General features: G+C 33.9%; 1 protein-coding gene across 1 annotated transcript; it reads left to right on the top strand.

The window, feature by feature from the left end:
- Window positions 1-3634: 3634 nt before the first annotated feature.
- LOC123870305 lies at window positions 3635-5037 on the top strand. Its single transcript, XM_045913544.1, has 2 exons — window positions 3635-3801; window positions 3882-5037. The coding sequence occupies exon 2, from the start codon at window positions 4072-4074 to the stop codon at window positions 4897-4899; it is 828 nt and encodes a 275-aa protein (XP_045769500.1). The 5' UTR covers window positions 3635-3801; window positions 3882-4071; the 3' UTR covers window positions 4900-5037.
- The last annotated feature ends 5784 nt before the right edge of the window (window positions 5038-10821 follow it).

Below are 10821 nucleotides of genomic sequence, written 5' to 3'. Positions count from 1 at the left end.
TAAAGCAATTAGGTAACAGAGAGAGAGCTATACTATCTTCTCTCCGTGGATAAAGTATAGAATGAAGTTGTAGTGTGAATGTGAAAACGCTACCTCTCATTCCTCACACCACTTTACATGTTAACCGCGCTGAGCGGTCTCGCGCTCGTTTCGGTCAAAAGAGAGTTTAATATGAGCGCTCCAGATACTTTTCCGCAAAATAAGGATTATTTCAACTTAATCCAAAGTGATATTTAAAGAGCATGTACGATACTTAAAGCGAACGGGAATTCTGCTGCACTTGTAAAAGTATGCAAATGGTATCTACACAATATATTAAAATAAAATTTTTGAAGGTATTTGCATAATATTTGTAAATGGTTTTTGTAAATGGTTTGTTTGTTTTCTGCATATGTTTTTACATTCTTTTTACGGAGAAATTATCTAGTAAGGTGCATTTTCACTCAAAATTCATACAGTATCATACCCAAAAAACGCGAATTAGTACCTACTACTTATCAAAATAAAAATAAGTACCATTATGAACTTGGTTTTTGTATATTCTCTTGAGTATTGTTTTTATAAAGAAGTTACGCAGAAAGGTGGATTTTTACATGAGATACATAAAGTATCATGTCGGAAAACGCGAATTATTATTTTAAAAAATTAATCCTTATGAATAATTCAGTAATCATTTTCTGCCAATATTTACCTTAGAAAATTCCAAATCATTGTACTTATCAATATATATTTTTAAGATCTTGCTCATAATTCTTAAGAAAACTAAATCGGTAAGTAGGTATGCCTAAAGCAAAAATAAGACTATTAAAATTATTTCGTTTATAAATAAAACTAAACCAAACCTAACTAAAGCAATCTTCGTTTTATCATTAGGGAAATCTGAAGAATAAATAAAAAATTCAAGCAAAACAAAGGCCTTTCCCAGTGGACCGCGGTATTTTGTGGAAATTGTGTTTTTTGCTAGTTTGCTATTTCTGCTTCAGGGGCTTTAGTGGGAGTACGGTCGGCCTCAGAATTCGAGTACCTATTCCGCGAAACTTTTGCATCCAAAAACCTGTCGCACTGACCTTTTTCTATAAACACGCCTAACATATGCGCATAACCGTGCCACGCGAATATGATCATTAAGGTGCGAAACGACTTATGGCCTTTGACTGTATACTTCTTGTAGGTACGTTTTAAGCGACATCGTGAGGAAACCTGCATGCCTTAAAGTTCTCCGTAATGATCTCAAAGATCACTAATTGGCCAGCGTGACAGACAAGTGAGTGGTAGTGATTAAACATATCTCATTCTGAGAGGAGACCATGCTCAGTAGTGAGCTGGTGATGGCTTGATGGTAATGATGATGACTGCTGAGGTTGTATGTCTTTTGGATGGTGAACAAGAGTTTTTTCATTTCCCATACAATATATTGATTTAAACTTACTCTAATGAACGCCTATAACTCTATAGCGATTATAATATTATTATGTTACAGGATTTCTTTATTTCACAAACGTAAATTAAAAATTTATAACACCCCCGACAAGTGAAGGTTACAGTAACTAGAAAAAAGCTGATAACTTTCAAACGGCCGATTTTCTTGGATTATAGATAAAGACATTCTCGATCGGCTCTTTCAAACAAAAAAAAAACTAAATTAAAATCAATTCATTAGTTTAGGAGCTACGATGCACACACGTCAAACTTTTAACACCCCTCTTTTTGGGTCGGGGGTTAATAACAATTTAGTCCTTTATTCGATCTCACACGGTGGTAAGAAATGAGATAAAAGCGGGCTAATCTGAAAGGGGTAATAAGGCTCACTCGGCGATCGGCTTTGTAGGTGAGATAGTCACAACTTGCCTCTCATGGGCGTTGAACCCGGGACCTCCCACTTATAAACCACAGCACTCATCACTGTGCCAGGGAGATCAAATCACAAATCGTATCACTTACGCGTCTTTCCGAGAGAGCTTTTGCGGGTTGTTTGTCATTAGGACAGCAAAGAAAAACAACAAACGACAGACAATATTTTATTCACGTAATAAAAATCCTTGTATCGGCAATGCACTTGACAGTAATTGCAATAGGGATTTATTCCCACTAGCTCAATGCCTAACGATTGATATATTCAATTTAACAAGAGAATGTACCGCACAATATAGACCTCCTAGTTAGATTCATCTACACACTGAATGAAAAGTGCACAATGAAGTCGTTAGAACCAGTCGACGGGAAGCAATTTGCAGTACGGAAAATTCTTTTAAAGAATACATTCTACCTTAGCAGATAACAATAGAAACAGTTTTCATGAAAACAAGCCTTTTCACCACGTGATAAGAATCACAATAGCATCAATAGTTTTCACAATGAGGGTAGTTGTACAAATACGCGAGGGTCGATACAGACAATTGGCGCACTTGTTTTGAAATAATGAGTTCTGTTTTATACTAACTTGTGTAATACAATTATCGTTTTATTTATGGTTCAAGAGAACTTGTGTAGTTAAAAATATAATCTACCTGTAGTTAATATACTCGTTTGCTTCAGACCTAGTATTTTTCCAATATTTCAAAAAGGTTTTTTCATTCAGATACAAGTCAGCCCTTGACTACAATCTCAACTGGTGGTAAGTGATGATGCAGTCTAAGATAGAAGCGGGCTAACCTGGAAGGGCTATGGCAGTTTTCATTAAACCCATACTCTTTTGGTTTCTACACAGCATCGTACCGGAACGCTAAATCTCTTGGCGACACGGTTCTGCCAATAGGGCGATAACTAGCCACGGCCGAAGCCTCCCACCAGACTAGACCAGTTATTTAGAAATTATAGAATTCCATACCCCTGCCGGGAATCGTACCTGGGACCTCCCACTAATAAGACTACAGCGCTTACAAGATTATTCACTATTAAGTATTAAACCAATATTAGGTATACGAGGTGTGTTCAAAAAGACCTTAGCGACTACCACAGACAAAGTAAACAGTAAATATAGCTGAAAATTTTATCATACTTAAGGGGCATGAATACCAACACAATAAAAAAATAATTTTGACAATCGGTCTCTCCAGTCCCCCGAAATTTAAAAATTCCGGGTACTTTTTGAACACACCTCGTATATACAAGCTACGAGCTACACACTGAGATTACCATCTGAGTTTCATCTGTTGAAATTATATGGAGATTATAACTTTAGGTAGGTACCTACCCATTGCCGCGCCCTAGTTTGCAATGTACATGACATGACATAGTATATGACGATCACAATCGAAACTGATCGGCTAACATTCTTTTACGATTGGCTAAGATGCATAATTGCAGCAAGAAACAAATTTAGTCAATCACAACACTTGCGATCGTATTATATCGTTTAAATCACAACTTCCGTTCTAAGGCCGATATAAAATAACGGATTTACTTCAACATCCAAGTCACGTTTGCTAACTTAAAAATATGCCGTCAGGGCCCATTTTCATCTGAAAAACCTAGTTAATAATTTAATTCTATTTCATATAAATAAAGTCCTATTTAGCATATTAGGGCACATTATTGCTGAAAATATTATTTTAATAAATTTATTATAGTTACTAACTTACACATGGTAACATTAATTTGATCTATCACTTTTTTTTTTATCATACCCGCAATATGTTGATTTCAAATAGTGTTTACTTTTAAGTTGAATGAAATCTATTTGTGTTGTTTATTTAAAATGTTAAAATGTTCGACGATAGTAGTTAATTTACTTGAATGCAAGAAAATCAAACAAAATTAAACAAGTGTCGAAAATTTATTAAGTGTTGATATCTTTAAAAAGTAAGTTTTTCATATGTTCAAAGTTCCGTATTCTGTTTTGGAAAACTTATTTATAGTAATAATAGCGATTTTTGTTTTAGATTATGTTTACTGGGAATGAATTTAAGCAAAAATATATCAAAACTGATGAAAATATAGTGATAAGCCACGAACGATACAGAGTGAGGATTAAAAACCATTAAAAAATAGCATGAAATAAGATTAAATAAATAAAACTGAAAACTTACTGAAACATAAAAAACTTATAAAGCTTATTATTTTGTTTGTATAATGGATGGAATGACCACATACTACAATCATTTTCCAATTCCACACATGTATAGTTTTCCATTGATGCTTCCTGAATGGAGTCCAACTGTGTCTCCATGTAACATCTACACACCACCTTTATTACCAGTTACTGTGGTTAATCCACACATAATAACACCCATACTATGCCCATATACAAGTACTTTAGTTACGGAACCAATAATTCCTATTATACCAACAGTTGCAGTTGATGTAACACCTGTAGTATGTAATAATAATTTATATAGTCAGGTATATACGCCAGAATTTAATTGCACAGAAAAATCAGTGCCCACAGAAGCTTTGAGTGATAAAGTTCAATATTTGGAAGATGTCTTATCAAAAAAAGAAATAGAAGAAGTTATTGATAAATCAGAGGATAGTGAACAAAACATTAGTCCGATTGAACGGTATCTACAGTTACCAAGAGAACTGTTTCCAACAGCAAGGATGTTATCAATAGATCCAAATTCGATAATAGATGAGTTCTGTAAATTAGCAAGTATACGCGAAAATGTGTCATGGATTTTAGACTTGGAATTTGGTATACCTAGGGCACCTGTTACGAGAGCCATTGCTGCCTACGATGTTAAATTTAACAGCGTTCATTGTAAAAATACACCAGGCGCCATACATCCAGGTTTTGAAAAGTGCAATAGTGGTTTTAAGCGTGCTATTATCTTTTATTACGACTGTATTGTATCTAACTGGTACAATGGCTATATCGTTTTGAATTACGATAAATGTGTCGAGAAGTTTCAGTCGTGGTTGCAGGTGCCGATGCAGATTTTTGGGATGTGTTGGCCTTAGCATGTAGCATGATTTACAACGCAGAGCATGTAGGTACTTAGTTTTAAGATTTGTAAATAGACCATGTACAGTACTTTATCCTTTTAACCTTTTACGTGCATTGCTCGAATTTTTTAAATTAAAATACTAAACGCTAAAGCAGTATTTTTTATTTTACCTTCACAGTGTGGTGAACACACCTCTGTAAATGATAAATCATAATACTCCCTGTGGAAAAGGATGCACGTCTATTTGGTATAGGGATTGCGCTCAACAGAAATTATCTACTGTCTGTTTGTAATTATTGCAATAACTTCAGCAGGTTTTATCAATTACTGAAAATGTAACAGCAGACCGACATCAGACAGCACAGCCCCACAGAGTAATTATGGATTTTTCATAACTGGATAGGCCGTGAAAAGGTAACAGACAGGCTGACAGAGCGACACTCTTTCGCATTCATAATTTTAGTATGGATGTTTGGATATCTACAAGTTCACACTTTAAAATAAAGTTGAAAACTAAAACCCGCCTGCGATCGTCTTAATAAACGCTGAAATATTAGAGTAAAATTGTTTTTCTTGGTATATTTTAATAATCTTGGTATATTTGTGAGTTCAGGATTTCTCCTCTTTCATTTGACACCCTACTCGATACAATAGCAAAAACAATTTTTTGGAGACCTCCACTTTTTTATGTAACATTTAACAGGTAAATTTTTTTCGTATAAAACATAGTAGTCACCCGGACGGACTATTTCGACGATTCAATTGACACCTCATTCATCAAAATCGGCCCAGTAGTTTAGGCACTAGGATGGAACACACAGAATTTGGATACAAACATACATACACACATACATACATAAATACATACATAGGCTGCTAAAATCATAACCCTTCCTTTTGGCTTTGCCGCAGTCGTGTAAAAAACCAGCAAGATTCAGGAAACATTAACTACAGGAACAAAATCAAATGTTGTCTACCTACTAAAGAAATACCACCATACGCAACTAATGATTATTCTCATTAGCCCCATCATTCGCGAGAAAATATCGCCTTGATGCGTGTGTAATTTCATTTCGGATTCCCTCTTATCGCCAACCCGTCCTATATTATGTATTTCGTTGACACGTTTACATTTTATCGTGCCGTTCAGTGTAACCATCCAGTAGTGTTGCAGAAAACATGTATATCGACCCTAAAATCACAAACGCAACCCTTATAACCATCGTCACTTCCCACTATCTCAATGTTTCTGATATAGTGCCATCAACGCACAAGTCGTATGCCAACGCATGCTGTTATTAGCTTTTAATGTAATTAGTGAAAATATTTCTCCTTTGGGCAGTATGACTCTATACTGTAGCTAATTCTACAGCTGTACACAATATCTAAACTAATTTGTAATGGCAGTTCTAAATGTATTGCTATCTCTTTCGTGATGTTCTCTGCTGAAAAGGATAGCACTTGTTTAGATATTAATTAGTATAACAGAACAATCAGCCACAATGTCCGTCGCTCGTATCAATTATTATTTAAAATACTTTGATCGAATGTGGTAGATTATGAAATGAAATGTTTTATTGATCATGTAATACTATTGAGTATCGATACATATCAGATAGTATTATCAATTATTCTGAAGGAGTACCTACCTAAGTAGGTATTGCTTGCAAAAGCAATAATAATTAATCGATAAAAAATACCACAACACATCGATATTTTCGTTAATATCGTTAGTAGGAGATACTAACTAGAATATTCTATGGGTAATCTACCACCCATTGTAGTATATCAATGGTATCGATATACCATCAGCAACACTACCACCCAGTTTATTGCCACTCCGCAATATTTGATATCAGAAAAGGATTTGTTGACGCATGTTACTGTTCGAATATCGAAATACAGCAATGTATTTCATGCAGGTAGATAGGTGGAAACTTTTGTTTCCAATCCTGTTATCTATAGTCATATTGAATAGACTTCCATACCTACTTCATGCTCTTACGAGTATGTCCTTCACTGTACTAGTCCAAACTAATATTATAAACTAGCTGATGCCCGCGATTTCGCTCGCGTGGATGTAGGTTTTTAAAAATCCCGTGGGAACTCTTTGATTTTCCGGAATATAAGGTAGCCTATGTATATGTATGTCCAGGGTATAATCTATCTCCATTCTAAATTTCAGCCCAATCCGTTCAGTAGTTTTTGCGTGAAGGAGTAACAAACATACACACACACACACATACACACAAGTGAAAGTGTGATGCGAAAGTGTGTCTGTCTGTCTGAGCTACCTTTTCACGGCCCAACAGTTTAACCGATTCTGACGAAATTTGGTAAAGGGTTAAACCCCGGAGACGGACATAGGCTACTTTTTATCCCGGAAAATCAAAGAGTTCCCACGGGTTTCTTAAAAACCCATCCGCTTAACCGATTTGTATGAAAGGTACCGAGGTAGCTTGCGTCCCAGTAAATTGACATAGGCAACTTTTTATCCCGGAAAATAAAACAGTCCCCAAGGGATCTTTAAAATCCTAAATCCACGCAGACGAAATCGCGGGCATCATATAGTTTAGAAAATAAATCTTAGATACTATTGAAATGGGTAGGATTTTTTAATTATGATGAACTTACCTAGTATTTATAGGCACAGCTGATTGATGAGTCCTTGATCTATTGAAAATTTGTAGTGATTTGGTTGTGGCCACCCAGTAACATCGCTAAATCCGAAAATGTGCCAAACTTTATTAGTAAAATCTTGAATAATGTTTTTTGTCCATCGATTCTAATTAAGATTTATCAGATCACGTCGTCTTATGGCCAAAATTAATGAAAATTATTATTTATTTTGACCATATCGAATTAGCCATTCTAATCATGACTAATACTCCCCTTTCCCCTCCAACTAAGCGTAAAGTTTATGCTAGGAGTAGGTACGACAATAGTGCAACGGGTGGGGTTTGAATCGCTGACCTTTCGGAATTCATACCGCTCCTCAACCGTTGAGCTATCGAAGCTCCTGTCAATAGGTTGATTAGCAACGTTGCTACTTCTAAAAAAAAAGTTGTTTGATCTTTTTTTAAAACTGATTACAGATGGATATGCAGATAGATTATTATTTTAAATTTTGGCTGGTAGATATTACCAGTAGAACTTAAAATTAATCTACCAAAACTATTGGTATAATACCTATAGCTATTTGGAGTTTTACCACTTACATCACGTATTATTATAAAAATAAGTGTTAGTAGGTACTATGATTTGATGCGTCAGATTTTCGTATTTTAATCTTTTAAATTCGGTCTTTTAGAATATTTTTTTTTAGAAATCAATGTAAACGAGTCCTATTCTAGTCTAATGGTTGATTCGGATTGTTTTCACTGCTCGTGGAATTCACCGCAGAGTTTAATTTATTGACCACAGCCACGGTTCAAATTAATAATTCCACTCGATAATTAACGGATTTGGTTTCGGTTATGATACCGAAATGAAACTCATTTGGGTTTTAGTCTGTCTCATTAGATTAAGGTTGACCGAACAGTTAAATTTTGGTTTTACCAAATCTATTTGAAAAGTTCCTAGATTTGTTTTTATTTTTTATTTTTACTTTGAGGATTAAGTAAGCTTTGGTGATTAGTTATTATCAGTACCATATTATTGGTAAATGCATCTAGGCGTAAAGCCACCATAATCCAAACTTCATAAACGCTGATCGTTCCTCTCTGTGTTGGGGGCAATATGCAGAGAAACTTTGACCTTTTATAAAATAACGAAAGTCTGGCACACGTTGGCTCTTAGTCAAATTGTTGAAACAATTAAAATCTATTTGATTACAAAGTAACGTAAATAAATATGTGTCTACTTTCTCCCTATAACATTTCTTTGTAAAGAAAACGACTGTAGAGTCAAATAAATAACAAAAGTTGAGTCAATATTTAATTATTAACAATATTACTGTGCAAACGAACAATACATCAACATCATCATAAAATATTCATTCAAACAAAATTATAATAGAATATACAAACATCACTGGTGTACATATACTTGATAAATGCACATACCTACATTACTTATATATTAATTACTAGAGATTATCATAACAAACTGTGATTTGGTAAATTTCACATTTTTTGTATTACACTCAAATTATAAGCTAAACTATACAAAAAAAGCTTCAAAACTTAAGCTAATATTATAAATTTGATCTTATCTATTTATATTACAAACCTAAATAAAAGCTAATAGAAATTATTAGAATAATAACTTACAACGATCTGAGAGATATTTACAAAGAAAGCTTTTAATGCTGAGACGGAAGTACTACAATAAATATTGTTAATACTGTATACAAAATATAAGCATCTGAGGCAAGATAACTAGGTAATTATTTACACTTACAAGCAAACCTTAAAAATTAATTATGAATACAGAAATAGAACAAAATTTATACAATGAATAATAGCATAAGCATTTTGATTAAATACTGCAAAAAAGGCAAAAACAATGTGCCCAGTCATAAAGTGCATAGATGAAACGAAATTTCGTGAAACTAGGTTCAAACTTTTATCGTAAAAAAAAACGAAAAAATTGATTTTGTAGTTTTTTTTTTCATTATTTTTTTTTATTAAAAAATGATTACTTATGTCTATTTTTTATTTTATTTCCATTACGTGTTATTTACAATTATTTTTGTGAGTAGTTCAACTCAGTAACCTGATATCAGGAGGCGGGCTATTGCCATTTTATTGAGCTAAAGAGAAATAATTAAAAAAATTAAAAAAAAACAAACAAATCTTTTCAATGTTTTTAAATTCTTTTTAACGATTTTGAGTCTAGTTTCACGTACTTTCGTTTGTGCACCGTATAACCGGGTACAATGTATTAAGTCAAAAGCAATTAATAATACTACTGGAATGGATATAAATTCTACAAAATGTAGTTGTATTTACAGTAAGCTGTTTGATATTGCTGCGATGCGTGAACCAGATAGTAAAACTGTGTCGAAAACAAGCTATGATTGCATTGTGTAAGGGCGTTTATTAAAGTCCAATCCTGAACGGTTATTGCAGATTACTGCTCGTAATTATTGGATATTGTGACGACATAAAATGGAAATGTGTTATGCTGATAAACAGCACACATCAGTGAGTTAAATTAAACTATAAAGTTGTTTATTGATTAAAAGAATAATAGGTACCTAGGCATAAAATTTATTTAATACTAGCTGACGCCCGCGACTTCGTCCGCGTGGATTTAGGTTTTTTGAAATCCCGTGGGAACTCTTTGATTTTCCGGGATAAAAAGTAGCCTATGTGCTAATCCAGGATATTATCTATCTCCATTCCAAATTTCAGCCAAATCCGTCCAGTAGTTTTTGCGTGAAGGAGTAACAAACATACACACACACACACACACACACACACACACACACACATACAAACTTTCGCCTTTATAATATTAGTGTGATTGTGACGACATAAAATGGAAATGTGTTGTGCTGATAAACAACACACATCAATGGGCCCAACTATACAGTTTATTGATTAAAAGAATAATAGGTACCTAGGCATATTTATTTAATATCCTAAACAACAACAATCAAGCTTTCAGAAACTAAACCCGTGTTACGAAGCTTTGATGTCATCAATCCTACAATTGTAATTTTTACTGGTATTTATGAACTAAGTAGGTATCATAAAAGTGACACAAGTTTGCACTGACAAAAAAATTACATAAAACATGTTTATTACTTTGTCTTCTGTAAATAATATATCGAACTATCTACGCTTGCATTGTCATGAAATTTCTTGAAGAGAAACTTGTTCGTCATTTGAACAAATCTTTAAATCTGTCAAATAATTTACCTAACTTTCTGCAGTGCAAACGCTAATAACAAAACAAGTTACGAGATTCATCACATACGATACCCTCG

Source organism: Maniola jurtina, chromosome 12, assembly GCF_905333055.1.
Source record: "Maniola jurtina chromosome 12, ilManJurt1.1, whole genome shotgun sequence".
Classification (NCBI taxonomy): domain Eukaryota; kingdom Metazoa; phylum Arthropoda; class Insecta; order Lepidoptera; family Nymphalidae; genus Maniola; species Maniola jurtina.
This window is presented reverse-complemented; position numbering and strand designations above follow the sequence as displayed.